This window comes from Oncorhynchus masou, unplaced genomic scaffold (genome assembly GCF_036934945.1).
Source record: "Oncorhynchus masou masou isolate Uvic2021 unplaced genomic scaffold, UVic_Omas_1.1 unplaced_scaffold_5953, whole genome shotgun sequence".
NCBI lineage: Eukaryota > Metazoa > Chordata > Actinopteri > Salmoniformes > Salmonidae > Oncorhynchus > Oncorhynchus masou.
In genome coordinates this window covers 1-19,708 of record NW_027012377.1, presented here as the reverse complement: position 1 = coordinate 19,708, position 19,708 = coordinate 1, and the positions used below count along the sequence as shown (strand labels likewise).

The window sequence follows — 19,708 nt, the reverse complement described above, 5'->3', positions numbered from 1 at the left end:
ACACAGCCTGCGACTCCGCACACAGCTACAACTCACACTACACACACCGGACCAGGCCAACATCAGCAGGTAAACACACATTATACACACACACACACACACACACACACACACACAGACACACACACACACAGCCTGCGACTCCGCACACAGCTACAACTCACAATACACACACCGGACCAGGCCAACATCAGCAGGTAAACACACATTATACACACACATGCACACATGCACGCACGTTTGCAAATTAAATATAGTGTGTGTGTGTATGTGTGTGTGTGTGTGTGTTGAGAGCTGTTCTCCTAAAACAGACTATGTAATTGACTGTTTCAGTACAGACAAATCCCTCCTGTTTCAGTACAGACAAATCCCTCCTGTTTCAGTACAGACAAATCACTCCTGTTTCAGTACAGACAAATCCCTCCTGTTTCAGTACAGACAAATCCCTCCTGTTTCAGTACAGACAAATCCCTCCTGTTTCAGTACAGACAAATCACTCCTGTTTCAGTACAGACAAATCCCTCCCGTTTCAGTACAGACAAATCCCTCCTGTTTCAGTACAGACAAATCCCTCCCGTTTCAGTACAGACAAATCCCTCCCGTTTCAGTACAGACAAATCACTCCTGTTTCAGTACAGACAAATCCCTCCTGTTTCAGTACAGACAAATCCCTCCCGTTTCAGTACAGACAAATCCCTCCCGTTTCAGTACAGACAAATCACTCCTGTTTCAGTACAGACAAATCCCTCCTGTTTCAGTACAGACAAATCCCTCCTGTTTCAGTACAGACAAATCCCTCCTGTTTCAGTACAGACAAATCACTCCTGTTTCAGTACAGCTCATCATGTCCATGTCTCTGTCCTGCAGGCGTGAGGATGTGTGGGCGTGGCTTTCAGGCTCCCTGTTGCCAAGGTTACTGGATGGCCCCACCCTAATGCAGGAAACAGGAAGTGTGCTCCTGGGCACGCCCAGACTACGACAGATACGAGACGGTGAGAATACAGTCCATTTCACTTTTCAGTTGGTCACACATTCCTACACACACACACACACACACACACAAAGACACAAACACACACATTAATTTAGCTTCCAGTAATTAATCGTTTATTCAGAAATCTTTCTAAACCTCATTCTCTCTCTCCTCTCTTTCTCCTGTCCTCTCCCTCTCTCTCTCTCTCCTGTCCTCTCTCTCTCTCTCTCGTCCTCTCTCTCGTCCTCTCTCCCTCTCTCTGTCTCTGTCCTCTCGCACTCCATCTCTCCCCTCCATTCTTGTCTTGTGTAGTTAGTCTGTCCTCTCCAGGTCCCATCCATGGGGCAGGAGCAGCAGGCTGGGGAGAGGGGTTGACTGGCTCAGCAGTACACAGGAAGCTGACCCAGAACTGGACCTTACACACGGCTGATGACAACGGGTAAGGAGGAGGGAGGGAGGGAGGGAGGGAGGGAGGGAGGGGGGGGGGGGAGGGGGAGGGGGAGGGAGGGAGGGAGGGAGGGAGGAGGGAGGGAGGGAGGGAGGGAGGGAGGGAGGGAGGGAGGGAGGGAGGGAGGGAGGGAGGGAGGGAGGGAGGGAGGGGAGAAATAAAGATGGGTTGCTCCTCTTTTGTCATTGCTGTCTTTCTTGAGCCTCTATTTCTCTCCCTTCCTCCCCTCTTTCCATCCCCCCTCTCCCTTCCTCCCCTCTTTCCACCCCCCTCTCCCTCCCCCAGAGCGTGGCGTTGGGGTCAGGTGATGGTGTACGGGAGCGGAGGTTTCGTCCAACAGCTGAACAGGAACATAGAGGAGACCAGAACATCACTACAGTACCTACAGCAGTTACACTGGATGGACCACATGTAAGAGGGAGGGAGGGAGGGAGGGAGGGAGGGAGGGAGGGAGGGAGGGAGGGAGGGAGGGAGGGAGGGAGGGAGGGAGGGAGGGAGGGAGGGAGGGAGGGAGGGAACGGACATTTCAGTGATGCCATTTGAATCTGAATTTGAGTGCTTGTCTGACTTTCGATGTCTCTCTTTCTCTTTCTCTCTTCGACTTCTCTTTCTCTCTGTGTGTGTGTGTGTGTGTGTGTGTGTGTGTGTGTGTGTGTGTGTGTGTGTGTGTGTGTGTGTGTGTGTGTGTGTGTGTGTGTGTGTGTGTGTGTGTGTGTGTGTGTGTGTGTGTGTGTGTGTGCGTGCGTGCGTGCGTGCGTGTGTGTGTGTGTGTGTGTGTGTGTGTGTGTGTGTGTGTGTGTGTGTGTGTGTGTGTGTGTGTGTATGTTACCAGGACACGGGCTGTGTTTGTGGAGTTCTCTCTCTACAACACCAACACAGACCTTTTGGCCTTCTTCTCCTTCCTGTTTGAGTTCCCCGTCTCTGAGCACACTCAGTCCAGCCTCGACCTCTTGACCTTCCGCCTGCAGCCTATCACAGGCCTCGACCTGCAGCTGCAGCTCACGGTAACCCCCGGCAGCCATACCAACACACTGAATACACCACTCAATTTTAAGACAGCTAGTGCTAGCCAATCACAGAGTGGATATAGTAGAGGGGCGGGAGCAGTATCTAGAAACTAACAAATCACAGCTTGGCGAGAGAGGAAGAGTCGGAATACTGAATACTCCACTATACTATAATATCACCATAGCAACACACTGAATACACCACTATATTATAATATCACCACTACATTATAATATCACCATACCAACACACTGAATACTCCACTATACTATAATATCGCCATACCAACACACTGAATACAACACTATATTATATCACCATACCAACACACTGAATACTCCACTATATTATAATATCACCACTATATTACAATATCACCATACCAACACACTGAATACACCACTATATTATAATATCACCACTACATTATAATATCACCATACCAACACACAGAAGACACCACTACATTATAATATCACCATACCAACACACTGAATACACCACTAGATTATAATATCACCATACCAACATACTGAATCCACCACTATACTATAATATCACCATACCAACACACTGAATACTCCACTATATTATAATATCGCCATACCAACACACTGAATACACCACTATATTATAATATCACCATACCAACACACTGAATACTCCACTATATTATAATATCACCATACCAACACACTGAATACAACACTAGATTATAATATCACCACTACATTATAATATCACCATACCAACACACTGAATACTCCACTATACTATAGTATCGCCATACCAACACACTGAATACACCACTATATTATATCACCATACCAACACACTGAATACTCCACTATATTATAATATCACCACTATATTACAATATCACCATACCAACACACTGAATACACCACTATATTATAATATCACCACTACATTATAATATCACCATACCAACACAGAGAAGACACCACTACATTATAATATCACCATACCAACACACTGAATACACCACTAGATTATAATATCACCATACCAACATACTGAATCCACCACTATACTATAATATCACCATACCAACACACTGAATACTCCACTATATTATAATATCGCCATACCAACACACTGAATACACCACTATATTATAATATCACCATACCAACACACTGAATACTCCACTATATTATAATATCACCATACCAACACACTGAATACAACACTAGATTATAATATCACCACTATATTATAATATCACCATACCTTCACACTGAATACTCCACTATATTATAATATCACCATACCAACACACTGAATACACCACTAGATTATAATATCACCATACCAACACACTGAATACACAACTAGATTATAATATCACCATAATATCACCATACCTTCACACTGAATACTCCACTATATTATAATATCACCATACCAACACACTGAATACAACACTAGATTATAATATCACCACTACATTATAATATCACCATACCAACACACTGAATACTCCACTATACTATAGTATCGCCATACCAACACACTGAATACACCACTATATTATATCACCATACCAACACACTGAATACTCCACTATATTATAATATCACCACTATATTACAATATCACCATACCAACACACTGAATACACCACTATATTATAATATCACCACTACATTATAATATCACCATACCAACACAGAGAAGACACCACTACATTATAATATCGCCATACCAACACACTGAATACACCACTATATTATAATATCACCATACCAACACACTGAATACTCCACTATATTATAATATCACCATACCAACACACTGAATACAACACTAGATTATAATATCACCACTATATTATAATATCACCATACCTTCACACTGAATACTCCACTATATTATAATATCACCATACCAACACACTGAATACACCACTAGATTATAATATCACCATACCAACACACTGAATACACAACTAGATTATAATATCACCATAATATCACCATACCTTCACACTGAATACACCACTATATTATAATATCACCATAACAACACACTGAATACACCACTATATTATAATATCACCATACCAACACACTGAATACTCCACTAGATTATATCACCATACCAACACACTGAATACTCCACTATATTATAATATCACCATACCAACACACTGAATACACCACTATATTATAATATCACCATACCAACACACTGAATACACCACTATATTATAATATCACCATACCAACACACTGAATACACCACTAGATTATATCACCATACCAACACACTGAATACACCCCTAGATTATATCACCATACCAACACACTGAATACACCACTATATTATAATATCACCATACCAACACACTGAATACACCACTATATTATAATATCACCATACCAACACACTGAATACACCACTAGATTATATCACCATACCAACACACTGAATACACCCCTAGATTATATCACCATACCAACACACTGAATACACCACTATACTATAATATCGCCATACCAACACACTCAATACACCACTATATTATAATATCACCATACCAACACACTGAATACAACACTAGATTATAATATCACCACTATATTATAATATCACCATACCAACACACTGAATACACAACTAGATTATAATATCACCATAATATCACCATACCTTCACACTGAATACACCACTATATTATAATATCACCATACCAACACACTGAATACACCACTATATTATAATATCACCATACCAACACACTGAATACTCCACTATATTATAATATCACCATACCAACACACTGAATACACAACTAGATTATAATATCACCATACCAACACACTGAATACACCACTATATTATAATATCACCATACCAACACACTGAATACTCCACTATATTATAATATCACCATACCAACACACTGAATACACAACTAGATTATAACATCCCTCTCTCCTCTCCCCCTCCCTCTCTCCTCTCCCTCTCTCCTCTCCCCCTCCCTCTCTCCTCTCCCCCCCTCCCTCTCTCCTCTCCCCCTCCCTCTCTCCTCTCCCCCTCCCTCTCTCCTCTCCCCATCCCTCTCTCTCTCCTCTCCCCCTTCCCCCTCCCTCTCTCCTCTCCCCCTCCCTCTCTCCTCCCTCTCCTCTCTCCTCTCCCCCCTCTCTCCTCTCTCCCCCTCCCTCTCTCCTCTCCCCCTCTCTCCTCTCCCCCTCCCTTTCTCCTCTCCCCATCCCTCTCTCTCTCCCTCTCCCCTTCCCCCTCCTCTCTCCTCTCCCCCTCTCTCTCTCCCTCCCCCTCCCTCTCTCCCTCTCCCCCTTCCCCCTCCCTCCTCTCCTCCCCCTCTCCTCTCCCCTTCCCTCTCTCTCCCCCTCCCCCTCCTCCCTCCCTCTCTCCCCCTCCCTCTCTCCTCTCCCCTCCCTCCCTCCCCCTCCCTCTCTCTCTCTCCCTCCCTCCCTCTCTCCTCTCCCCATCCCTCTCCGTCTCTCCTCTCCCCATCCCTCTCTCTCTCCTCTCTCCCCCTCCCTCTCTTCCTCCCTCCCTCTCTCCCCCTTCCCTCCCTCTCTCCTCTCCCCCTCCCTCCCTCTCTTCCTCCCTCCCTCCCTCTCTCCTCTCCCACCCTCTCTCAGATCCTTCTCTTCTCCCTCGTGGTGTATTTCTGTGTATGTGCGGTCCTGGGCCTGATGAGAGAGGGCTGGGTATACCTCCTGTGCCCGTGGCGGTTGCTGGGCGCGTGCAGCCTGGCGCTGGCAGCGTGTGTGTGTGGCCTCCACATCAGCCGATGTGCCGCCGCCGGGCGCCTGTGGGCGTCGTACCTGCGGCAACGAGACGGGTACACTGACTTCTACCCGCTGGCACGGCAGAGCCAAGCTTACACCCTGCTGTCTGCCATGCTCCTGTTCATACTGGTGTTGAAGGTACGGAGAGAGGGGGGGAGGGAGGGGGGGAGTGAGGGGGGGTAGCTGTACTGCTGAAGATCAGATTGTGAGGGAGGGGGTTAGCTGTACTGCTGAAAGTCAGATAGAGAGAGAGGGGGAGGGAGGGGGTTAGCTGTACTGGTGAAGGTCAGATTGAGAGAGAGGGGGAGGGAGGGAGGGGGTTAGCTGTACTGGTGAAGGTCAGATTGAGAGAGGGGGGAGGGAGGGAGTGAGGGAGGGGGTTAGCTGTACTGGTGAAGGTCAGATTGAGAGAGAGCGAGGGAGGGGTTAGCTGTACTGGTGAAGGTCACATAGAGAGAGAGAGGGAGGGGTTAGCTGTACTGCTGAAGGTCATATTAAGAGAAAGGGGGAGGGAGGGAGGGAGTGAGGGGGGGTTAGCTGTACTGCTGAAGGTCATATTAAGAGAGAGGGGGAGGGAGGGAGTGAGGGGGGTTAGCTGTACTGCTGAAGGTCAGATTGGGAGAGGGGGGGGGTGAGGGGTTAGCTGTACTGCTGAAGGTCAGATTGAGAGAGGGGGAGGTGAGGGAGGGGTTAGCTGTACTGCTGAATGTCAGATTGAGGGGGTGGGGGGTGAAGGAGGGGTTAGCTGTACTGCTAAAGGTCAGATTGAGACGGGGGGTGAGGGAGGGGGTTAGCTGTACTGCTAAAGGTCAGATTGAGAGGGGGTGAGGGAGGGGGTTAGCTGTACTGCTGAAGATCAGATTGAGAGAGAGGGGGTTAGCTGTACTGCTGAAGGTCAGATTGAGAGGGAGGGGGTTAGCTGTACTGCTGAAGGTCAGATTGGGAGAGGGGGGGGTGAGGGGGTTAGCTGTACTGCTGAAGGTCAGATTGAGAGAGGGGGAGGTGAGGGAGGGGGTTAGCTGTACTGCTGAATGTCAGATTGAGGGGGTGGGGGGTGAAGGAGGGGGTTAGCTGTACTGCTAAAGGTCAGATTGAGACGGGGGGGGTGAGGGAGGGGGTTAGCTGTACTGCTAAAGGTCAGATTGAGAGGGGGGGGTGAGGGAGGGGGTTAGCTGTACTGCTGAAGATCAGATTGAGAGAGAGGGGGTTAGCTGTACTGCTGAAAGTCAGATAGAGAGAATGGATGGATCCAATGCAGATTTTGAATCTCTCTTTCTCTCTCTCTCCCTCCCTCTTCTCCCCCTCCTTCTCTCCCTCACTCCTTCCCTCCATTCCCTCCCTCCGTCCATCTCCCCCTCCCTCCTCCTCCCTCTCACCAGGCGTCCCACCAGTTGCGTTTCCTGAGGGAGTGGGCAGTGTTTGGCAGGGCTCTGAGACGCTCTGTCTGGGAGCTGATAGGAACAGGTCTGGTCCTGCTGGTCCTGCTGCTGGCCTACTCACACACAGGACACCTGGTAATACACACACACGGGACACCTGGTAATACACACACACACACACACACACACACACACAGGACACCTGGTAATACACACACACAAACACACACTCAGGACACCTGGTAATACACACACACACACACACACACACACACACACACACACACACACACACACACACACACACACACACACACACACACACACAGGACACCTGGTAACTCACACACTCAAGTGGTGACCTGTTTTATTCCTCTTCATTACCAGAAGCCCTTCTGTAATAGACAACAGCAGCATCTCTTCTAGTCAACAAGTGAAGTGACAGACTGACAATATGCTGTTTGGTTGTTTCAATGTGTGAGGGAGAGAGAGAGAAGGGAGGGGGAGAGAGAGAGAAGGGAGGGGGAGAGAGAAGGGAGGGAGGGAGAGAGAGAGAGAAGGGAGAGAGAGAGAGAAGGGAGAGAGAGAGAGAGAGAGAGAGAGAGAGAGAAGGGAGAGAGAGAGAGAAGGGAGGGAGAGAGAGAGAGAAGGGAGGGGGAGAGAGAGAGAAGGGAGAGAGAGAGAGAGAGAAGGGAGGGAGAGAGAGAGAAGGGAGAGAGAGAGAGAGGAGAGAAGGGAGAGAGAGAAGCGAGGGAGAGAGAGAGAAGGGAGGGGGAGAGAGAGAGAAGGGAGGGAGAGAGAGAGAAGGGAGAGAGAGAGAGAGAAGGGAGGGAGAGAGAGAGAAGGGAGAGAGAGGAGAGAAGGGAGAGAGAGAAGCGAGGGAGAGAGAGAGAAGGGAGAGAGATAATGTGAGCTATTTGGCTCTTGTATCCATTCTCTCTCTTCCTCTTTCTCTCTCCTTTCTTATTGACATTCAGAGAGCTCTGTTGGATCAATCACACCCTGGGCGTTGTCTTGCCAAGCAGCATACTGACACATCATTCAGGCAGATGACAACTAGATGTGTGTGTGTGTCCAGCTGCATATTTACTCCGTCTGCTTCACTCACTGAGTCATGAGAGTCTATACTAAGCTGTGTCCCAAATGACACCCTATTCCCGATATAGTGCACAATGGGTCCGGATGCAGCCTCAGTGTTCTATAGTGATGAACAGTATTGGGATGCAGCCTCAGTGTTCTATAGTGATGAACAGTATTGGGACACAGCCTCAGTGTTCTATAGTGATGAACAGTATTGGGACACAGCCTCAGTGTTCTATAGTGATGAACAGTATTGTGATGCAGCCTCAGTGTTCTGTAGTGATGAACAGTATTGTGATGCAGCCTCAGTGTTCTATAGTGATGAACAGTATTGGGACACAGCCTCAGTGTTCTATAGTGATGAACAGTATTGGGATGCAGCCTCAGTGTTCTGTAGTGATGAACAGTATTGGGACACAGCCTCAGTGTTCTATAGTGATGAACAGTATTGTGATGCAGCCTCAGTGTTCTATAGTGATGAACAGTATTGGGATACAGCCTCAGTGTTCTATAGTGATGAACAGTATTGGGACGCAGCCTCAGTGTTCTATAGTGATGAACAGTATTGGGATGCAGCCTCAGTGTTCTGTAGTGATGAACAGTATTGGGACGCAGCCTCAGTGTTCTGTAGTGATGAACAGTATTGGGATGCAGCCTCAGTGTTCTGTAGTGATGAACAGTATTGGGATGCAGCCTCAGTGTTCTATAGTGATGAACAGTATTGTGATGCAGCCTCAGTGTTCTGTAGTGATGAACAGTATTGGGATGCAGCCTCAGTGTTCTGTAGTGATGAAAAGTATTGGGACGCAGCCTCAGTGTTCTATAGTGATGAACAGTATTGGGATGCAGCCTCAGTGTTCTATAGTGATGAACAGTATTGGGATGCAGCCTCAGTGTTCTATAGTGATGAACAGTATTGGGATACAGCCTCAGTGTTCTATAGTGATGAACAGTATTGGGACGCAGCCTCAGTGTTCTATAGTGATGAACAGTATTGGGACGCAGCCTCAGTGTTCTATAGTGATGAACAGTATTGGGATGCAGCCTCAGTGTTCTATAGTGATGAACAGTATTGGGATGCAGCCTCAGTGTTCTATAGTGATGAACAGTATTGGGGTGCAGCCTCAGTGTTCTGTAGTGATGAACAGTATTGGGATACAGCCTCAGTGTTCTATAGTGATGAACAGTATTGGGACGCAGCCTCAGTGTTCTATAGTGATGAACAGTATTGGGATGCAGCCTCAGTGTTCTGTAGTGATGAACAGTATTGGGACGCAGCCTCAGTGTTCTGTAGTGATGAACAGTATTGGGATGCAGCCTCAGTGTTCTGTAGTGATGAACAGTATTGGGATGCAGCCTCAGTGTTCTATAGTGATGAACAGTATTGTGATGCAGCCTCAGTGTTCTGTAGTGATGAACAGTATTGGGATGCAGCCTCAGTGTTCTGTAGTGATGAAAAGTATTGGGACGCAGCCTCAGTGTTCTGTAGTGATGAACAGTATTGGGACGCAGCCTCAGTGTTCTGTAGTGATGAACAGTATTGGGACGCAGCCTCAGTGTTCTATAGTGATGAACAGTATTGGGACGCAGCCTCAGTGTTCTATAGTGATGAACAGTATTGGGACGCAGCCTCAGTGTTCTGTAGTGATGAACAGTATTGGGACGCAGCCTCAGTGTTCTATAGTGATGAACAGTATTGGGACGCAGCCTCAGTGTTCTATAGTGATGAACAGTATTGGGATGCAGCCTCAGTGTTCTATAGTGATGAACAGTATTGGGATGCAGCCTCAGTGTTCTATAGTGATGAACAGTATTGGGACGCAGCCTCAGTGTTCTGTAGTGATGAACAGTATTGGGATGCAGCCTCAGTGTTCTGTAGTGATGGACAGTATTGGGATGCAGCCTCAGTGTTCTGTAGTGATGAACAGTATTGGGATGCAGCCTCAGTGTTCTATAGTGATGAACAGTATTGGGATGCAGCCTCAGTGTTCTGTAGTGATGAACAGTATTGGGATGCAGCCTCAGTGTTCTGTAGTGATGGACAGTATTGGGATGCAGCCTCAGTGTTCTGTAGTGATGAACAGTATTGGGATGCAGACTCAGTGTTCTATAGTGATGAACAGTATTGGGATGCAGCCTCAGTGTTCTGTAGTGATGAACAGTATTGGGATGCAGCCTCAGTGTTCTATAGTGATGAACAGTATTGGGACGCAGCCTCAGTGTTCTGTAGTGATGAACAGTATTGGGGTGCAGCCTCAGTGTTCTATAGTGATGAACAGTATTGGGATGCAGCCTCAGTGTTCTATAGTGATGAACAGTATTGGGATGCAGCCTCAGTGTTCTGTAGTGATGAACAGTATTGGGATGCAGCCTCAGTGTTCTATAGTGATGAACAGTATTGGGATGCAGCCTCAGTGTTCTGTAGTGATGAACAGTATTGGGACGCAGCCTCAGTGTTCTGTAGTGATGAACAGTATTGGGATGCAGCCTCAGTGTTCTATAGTGATGAACAGTATTGGGATGCAGCCTCAGTGTTCTGTAGTGATGAACAGTATTGGGATGCAGCCTCAGTGTTCTATAGTGATGAACAGTATTGGGGTGCAGCCTCAGTGTTCTATAGTGATGAACAGTATTGGGATACAGCCTCAGTGTTCTGTAGTGATGAACAGTATTGGGACGCAGCCTCAGTGTTCTATAGTGATGAACAGTATTGGGACGCAGCCTCAGTGTTCTGTAGTGATGAACAGTATTGGGATGCAGCCTCAGTGTTCTGTAGTGATGAACAGTATTGGGACGCAGCCTCAGTGTTCTGTAGTGATGAACAGTATTGGGACGCAGCCTCAGTGTTCTGTAGTGATGAACAGTATTGGGACGCAGCCTCAGTGTTCTATAGTGATGAACAGTATTGGGACGCAGCCTCAGTGTTCTATAGTGATGAACAGTATTGGGACGCAGCCTCAGTGTTCTGTAGTGATGAACAGTATTGGGACGCAGCCTCAGTGTTCTATAGTGATGAACAGTATTGGGACGCAGCCTCAGTGTTCTATAGTGATGAACAGTATTGGGATGCAGCCTCGGTGTTCTATAGTGATGAACAGTATTGGGACGCAGCCTCAGTGTTCTATAGTGATGAACAGTATTGGGATGCAGCCTCAGTGTTCTATAGTGATGAACAGTATTGGGATGCAGCCTCAGTGTTCTATAGTGATGAACAGTATTGGGACGCAGCCTCAGTGTTCTGTAGTGATGAACAGTATTGGGACGCAGCCTCAGTGTTCTATAGTGATGAACAGTATTGGGACGCAGCCTCAGTGTTCTATAGTGATGAACAGTATTGGGATGCAGCCTCAGTGTTCTATAGTGATGAACAGTATTGGGATGCAGCCTCAGTGTTCTATAGTGATGAACAGTATTGGGGTGCAGCCTCAGTGTTCTGTAGTGATGAACAGTATTGGGACGCAGCCTCAGTGTTCTGTAGTGATGAACAGTATTGGGGTGCAGCCTCAGTGTTCTATAGTGATGAACAGTATTGGGATGCAGCCTCAGTGTTCTATAGTGATGAACAGTATTGGGATGCAGTCTCAGTGTTCTGTAGTGATGAACAGTATTGGGACGCAGCCTCAGTGTTCTGTAGTGATGAACAGTATTGGGACGCAGCCTCAGTGTTCTGTAGTGATGAACAGTATTGGGACGCAGCCTCAGTGTTCTATAGTGATGAACAGTATTGGGACGCAGCCTCAGTGTTCTATAGTGATGAACAGTATTGGGACGCAGCCTCAGTGTTCTGTAGTGATGAACAGTATTGGGACGCAGCCTCAGTGTTCTATAGTGATGAACAGTATTGGGACGCAGCCTCAGTGTTCTATAGTGATGAACAGTATTGGGATGCAGCCTCAGTGTTCTATAGTGATGAACAGTATTGGGATGCAGCCTCAGTGTTCTATAGTGATGAACAGTATTGGGACGCAGCCTCAGTGTTCTGTAGTGATGAACAGTATTGGGATGCAGCCTCAGTGTTCTGTAGTGATGGACAGTATTGGGATGCAGCCTCAGTGTTCTGTAGTGATGAACAGTATTGGGATGCAGCCTCAGTGTTCTATAGTGATGAACAGTATTGGGATGCAGCCTCAGTGTTCTGTAGTGATGAACAGTATTGGGATGCAGCCTCAGTGTTCTGTAGTGATGGACAGTATTGGGATGCAGCCTCAGTGTTCTGTAGTGATGAACAGTATTGGGATGCAGCCTCAGTGTTCTATAGTGATGAACAGTATTGGGATGCAGCCTCAGTGTTCTGTAGTGATGAACAGTATTGGGATGCAGCCTCAGTGTTCTATAGTGATGAACAGTATTGGGACGCAGCCTCAGTGTTCTGTAGTGATGAACAGTATTGGGGTGCAGCCTCAGTGTTCTATAGTGATGAACAGTATTGGGATGCAGCCTCAGTGTTCTATAGTGATGAACAGTATTGGGATGCAGCCTCAGTGTTCTGTAGTGATGAACAGTATTGGGATGCAGCCTCAGTGTTCTATAGTGATGAACAGTATTGGGATGCAGCCTCAGTGTTCTGTAGTGATGAACAGTATTGGGACGCAGCCTCAGTGTTCTGTAGTGATGAACAGTATTGGGATGCAGCCTCAGTGTTCTATAGTGATGAACAGTATTGGGATGCAGCCTCAGTGTTCTGTAGTGATGAACAGTATTGGGATGCAGCCTCAGTGTTCTATAGTGATGAACAGTATTGGGGTGCAGCCTCAGTGTTCTATAGTGATGAACAGTATTGGGATACAGCCTCAGTGTTCTGTAGTGATGAACAGTATTGGGACGCAGCCTCAGTGTTCTATAGTGATGAACAGTATTGGGACGCAGCCTCAGTGTTCTGTAGTGATGAACAGTATTGGGATGCAGCCTCAGTGTTCTGTAGTGATGAACAGTATTGGGACGCAGCCTCAGTGTTCTGTAGTGATGAACAGTATTGGGACGCAGCCTCAGTGTTCTGTAGTGATGAACAGTATTGGGACGCAGCCTCAGTGTTCTATAGTGATGAACAGTATTGGGACGCAGCCTCAGTGTTCTATAGTGATGAACAGTATTGGGACGCAGCCTCAGTGTTCTGTAGTGATGAACAGTATTGGGACGCAGCCTCAGTGTTCTATAGTGATGAACAGTATTGGGACGCAGCCTCAGTGTTCTATAGTGATGAACAGTATTGGGATGCAGCCTCGGTGTTCTATAGTGATGAACAGTATTGGGACGCAGCCTCAGTGTTCTATAGTGATGAACAGTATTGGGATGCAGCCTCAGTGTTCTATAGTGATGAACAGTATTGGGATGCAGCCTCAGTGTTCTATAGTGATGAACAGTATTGGGACGCAGCCTCAGTGTTCTGTAGTGATGAACAGTATTGGGACACAGCCTCAGTGTTCTGTAGTGATGAACAGTATTGGGATGCAGCCTCAGTGTTCTGTAGTGATGAACAGTATTGGGACGCAGCCTCAGTGTTCTATAGTGATGAACAGTATTGGGATGCAGCCTCAGTGTTCTATAGTGATGAACAGTATTGGGATGCAGCCTCAGTGTTCTATAGTGATGAACAGTATTGGGACGCAGCCTCAGTGTTCTGTAGTGATGAACAGTATTGGGACGCAGCCTCAGTGTTCTATAGTGATGAACAGTATTGGGACGCAGCCTCAGTGTTCTATAGTGATGAACAGTATTGGGATGCAGCCTCAGTGTTCTATAGTGATGAACAGTATTGGGATGCAGCCTCAGTGTTCTATAGTGATGAACAGTATTGGGGTGCAGCCTCAGTGTTCTGTAGTGATGAACAGTATTGGGACGCAGCCTCAGTGTTCTGTAGTGATGAACAGTATTGGGGTGCAGCCTCAGTGTTCTATAGTGATGAACAGTATTGGGATGCAGCCTCAGTGTTCTATAGTGATGAACAGTATTGGGATGCAGTCTCAGTGTTCTGTAGTGATGAACAGTATTGGGACGCAGCCTCAGTGTTCTGTAGTGATGAACAGTATTGGGACGCAGCCTCAGTGTTCTGTAGTGATGAACAGTATTGGGACGCAGCCTCAGTGTTCTATAGTGATGAACAGTATTGGGACGCAGCCTCAGTGTTCTATAGTGATGAACAGTATTGGGACGCAGCCTCAGTGTTCTGTAGTGATGAACAGTATTGGGACGCAGCCTCAGTGTTCTATAGTGATGAACAGTATTGGGACGCAGCCTCAGTGTTCTATAGTGATGAACAGTATTGGGATGCAGCCTCAGTGTTCTATAGTGATGAACAGTATTGGGATGCAGCCTCAGTGTTCTATAGTGATGAACAGTATTGGGACGCAGCCTCAGTGTTCTGTAGTGATGAACAGTATTGGGATGCAGCCTCAGTGTTCTGTAGTGATGGACAGTATTGGGATGCAGCCTCAGTGTTCTGTAGTGATGAACAGTATTGGGATGCAGCCTCAGTGTTCTATAGTGATGAACAGTATTGGGATGCAGCCTCAGTGTTCTGTAGTGATGAACAGTATTGGGATGCAGCCTCAGTGTTCTGTAGTGATGGACAGTATTGGGATGCAGCCTCAGTGTTCTGTAGTGATGAACAGTATTGGGATGCAGCCTCAGTGTTCTATAGTGATGAACAGTATTGGGATGCAGCCTCAGTGTTCTGTAGTGATGAACAGTATTGGGATGCAGCCTCAGTGTTCTATAGTGATGAACAGTATTGGGACGCAGCCTCAGTGTTCTGTAGTGATGAACAGTATTGGGGTGCAGCCTCAGTGTTCTATAGTGATGAACAGTATTGGGATGCAGCCTCAGTGTTCTATAGTGATGAACAGTATTGGGATGCAGCCTCAGTGTTCTGTAGTGATGAACAGTATTGGGATGCAGCCTCAGTGTTCTATAGTGATGAACAGTATTGGGATGCAGCCTCAGTGTTCTGTAGTGATGAACAGTATTGGGACGCAGCCTCAGTGTTCTGTAGTGATGAACAGTATTGGGATGCAGCCTCAGTGTTCTATAGTGATGAACAGTATTGGGATGCAGCCTCAGTGTTCTGTAGTGATGAACAGTATTGGGATGCAGCCTCAGTGTTCTATAGTGATGAACAGTATTGGGGTGCAGCCTCAGTGTTCTATAGTGATGAACAGTATTGGGATACAGCCTCAGTGTTCTGTAGTGATGAACAGTATTGGGACGCAGCCTCAGTGTTCTATAGTGATGAACAGTATTGGGACGCAGCCTCAGTGTTCTGTAGTGATGAACAGTATTGGGATGCAGCCTCAGTGTTCTGTAGTGATGAACAGTATTGGGACGCAGCCTCAGTGTTCTGTAGTGATGAACAGTATTGGGACGCAGCCTCAGTGTTCTGTAGTGATGAACAGTATTGGGACGCAGCCTCAGTGTTCTATAGTGATGAACAGTATTGGGACGCAGCCTCAGTGTTCTATAGTGATGAACAGTATTGGGACGCAGCCTCAGTGTTCTGTAGTGATGAACAGTATTGGGACGCAGCCTCAGTGTTCTATAGTGATGAACAGTATTGGGACGCAGCCTCAGTGTTCTATAGTGATGAACAGTATTGGGATGCAGCCTCGGTGTTCTATAGTGATGAACAGTATTGGGACGCAGCCTCAGTGTTCTATAGTGATGAACAGTATTGGGATGCAGCCTCAGTGTTCTATAGTGATGAACAGTATTGGGATGCAGCCTCAGTGTTCTATAGTGATGAACAGTATTGGGACGCAGCCTCAGTGTTCTGTAGTGATGAACAGTATTGGGACACAGCCTCAGTGTTCTGTAGTGATGAACAGTATTGGGATGCAGCCTCAGTGTTCTGTAGTGATGAACAGTATTGGGACGCAGCCTCAGTGTTCTATAGTGATGAACAGTATTGGGATACAGCCTCAGTGTTCTGTAGTGATGAATAGTATTGGGATGCAGCCTCGGTGTTCTATAGTGATGAACAGTATTGGGATGCAGCCTCAGTGTTCTGTAGTGATGAACAGTATTGGGACGCAGCCTCAGTGTTCTGTAGTGATGAACAGTATGGGGATACAGCCTCAGTGTTCTATAGTGATGAACAGTATTGGGATGCAGCCTCAGTGTTCTATAGTGATGAACAGTATTGGGACGCAGCCTCAGTGTTCTATAGTGATGAACAGTATTGGGATGCAGCCTCAGTGTTCTATAGTGATGAACAGTATTGGGATGCAGCCTCAGTGTTCTATAGTGATGAACAGTATTGGGATACAGCCTCAGTGTTCTGTAGTGATGAACAGTATTGGGATGCAGCCTCAGTGTTCTATAGTGATGAACAGTATTGGGATGCAGCCTCAGTGTTCTATAGTGATAAACAGTATTGGGGTGCAGCCTCAGTGTTCTGTAGTGATGAACAGTATTGGGACACAGCCTCAGTGTTCTGTAGTGATGAACAGTATTGGGACACAGCCTCAGTGTTCTGTAGTGATGAACAGTATTGGGACACAGCCTCAGTGTTCTGTAGTGATGAACAGTATTGGGACACAGCCTCAGTGTTCTATAGTGATGAACAGTATTGGGATACAGCCTCAGTGTTCTATAGTGATGAACAGTATTGGGATGCAGCCTCAGTGTTCTGTAGTGATGAACAGTATTGGGATGCAGCCTCAGTGTTCTATAGTGATGAACAGTATTGGGATGCAGCCTCAGTGTTCTATAGTGATGAACAGTATTGGGATGCAGCCTCAGTGTTCTGTAGTGATGAACAGTATTGGGATGCAGCCTCAGTGTTCTATAGTGATGAACAGTATTGGGATGCAGCCTCAGTGTTCTATAGTGATGAACAGTATTGGGACGCAGCCTCAGTGTTCTGTAGTGATGAACAGTATTGGGATGCAGCCTCAGTGTTCTATAGTGATGAACAGTATTGGGATACAGCCTCAGTGTTCTATAGTGATGAACAGTATTGGGATACAGCCTCAGTGTTCTGTAGTGATGAACAGTATTGGGACGCAGCCTCAGTGTTCTATAGTGATGAACAGTATTGGGATGCAGCCGCAGTGTTCTGTAGTGATGAACAGTATTGGGATGCAGCCTCAGTGTTCTGTAGTGATGAACAGTATTGGGACGCAGCCTCAGTGTTCTATAGTGATAAACAGTATTGGGACGCAGCCTCAGTGTTCTATAGTGATGAACAGTATTGGAATGCAGCCTCAGTGTTCTATAGTGATGAACAGTATTGGGACGCAGCCTCAGTGTTCTATAGTGATGAACAGTATTGGGATGCAGCCTCAGTGTTCTGTAGTGATGAACAGTATTGGGACACAGCCTCAGTGTTCTGTAGTGATGAACAGTATTGGGACACAGCCTCAGTGTTCTGTAGTGATGAACAGTATTGGGACGCAGCCTCAGTGTTCTGTAGTGATGAACAGTATTGGGACGCAGCCTCAGTGTTCTATAGTGATGAACAGTATTGGGACGCAGCCTCAGTGTTCTGTAGTGATGAACAGTATTGGGACGCAGCCTCAGTGTTCTATAGTGGTGAACAGTATTGGGACGCAGCCTCAGTGTTCTATAGTGATGAACAGTATTGGGACGCAGCCTCAGTGTTCTATAGTGATGAACAGTATTGGGGTGCAGCCTCAGTGTTCTGTAGTGATGAACAGTATTGGGACACAGCCTCAGTGTTCTGTAGTGATGAACAGTATTGGGACACAGCCTCAGTGTTCTGTAGTGATGAACAGTATTGGGACGCAGCCTCAGTGTTCTGTAGTGATGAACAGTATTGGGACGCAGCCTCAGTGTTCTGTAGTGATGAACAGTATTGGGACGCAGCCTCAGTGTTCTATAGTGATGAACAGTATTGGGATGCAGCCTCAGTGTTCTATAGTGATGAACAGTATTGGGGTGCAGCCTCAGTGTTCTGTAGTGATGAACAGTATTGGGACACAGCCTCAGTGTTCTGTAGTGATGAACAGTATTGGGACACAGCCTCAGTGTTCTATAGTGATGAACAGTATTGGGACACAGCCTCAGTGTTCTGTAGTGATGAACAGTATTGGAATGCAGCCTCAGTGTTCTGTAGTGATGAACAGTATTGGAATGCAGCCTCAGTGTTCTGTAGTGATGAACAGTATTGGAATGCAGCCTCAGTGTTCTGTAGTGATGAACAGTATTGGAATGCAGCCTCAGTGTTCTATAGTGATGAACAGTATTGGAATGCAGCCTCAGTGTTCTGTAGTGATGAACAGTATTGGGACGCAGCCTCAGTGTTCTGTAGTGATGAACAGTATTGGGACACAGCCTCAGTGTTCTGTAGTGATGAACAGTATTGGGACACAGCCTCAGTGTTCTGTAGTGATGAACAGTATTGGGACGCAGCCTCAGTGTTCTGTAGTGATGAACAGTATTGGGACACAGCCTCAGTGTTCTGTAGTGATGAACAGTATTGGGACGCAGCCTCAGTGTTCTATAGTGATGAACAGTATTGGGACACAGCCTCAGTGTTCTGTAGTGATGAACAGTATTGGGACGCAGCCTCAGTGTTCTATAGTGATGAACAGTATTGGGATGCAGCCTCAGTGTTCTGTAGTGATGAACAGTATTGGGACACAGCCTCAGTGTTCTGTAGTGATGAACAGTATTGGGACACAGCCTCAGTGTTCTGTAGTGATGAACAGTATTGGGACACAGCCTCAGTGTTCTGTAGTGATGAACAGTATTGGAATGCAGCCTCAGTGTTCTGTAGTGATGAACAGTATTGGGACGCAGCCTCAGTGTTCTGTAGTGATGAACAGTATTGGGATGCAGCCTCAGTGTTCTATAGTGATGAACAGTATTGGGACGCAGCCTCAGTGTTCTGTAGTGATGAACAGTATTGGGACACAGCCTCAGTGTTCTATAGTGATGAACAGTATTGGGACGCAGCCTCAGTGTTCTGTAGTGATGAACAGTATTGGGACGCAGCCTCAGTGTTCTATAGTGATGAACAGTATTGGGACGCAGCCTCAGTGTTCTATAGTGATGAACAGTATTGGGACACAGCCTCAGT

The 19,708-nt window shown here is 46.6% G+C and overlaps 1 protein-coding gene across 1 annotated transcript; it reads left to right on the top strand.

Annotated features, from left to right (window-relative positions):
* Positions 1–130: 130 nt before the first annotated feature.
* LOC135536330 (polycystin-1-like) lies at positions 131–7,728 on the top strand (the record flags this gene model as incomplete). The annotated part of the gene is made up of 7 exons (XM_064962685.1): positions 131–197; positions 868–992; positions 1,286–1,412; positions 1,707–1,832; positions 2,254–2,425; positions 6,065–6,352; positions 7,594–7,728. Coding segments are annotated over exons 2-7 (906 nt in total), but the record flags the coding sequence as incomplete, so codon positions are not given.
* Between the last annotated feature and the right edge of the window lie 11,980 nt (positions 7,729–19,708).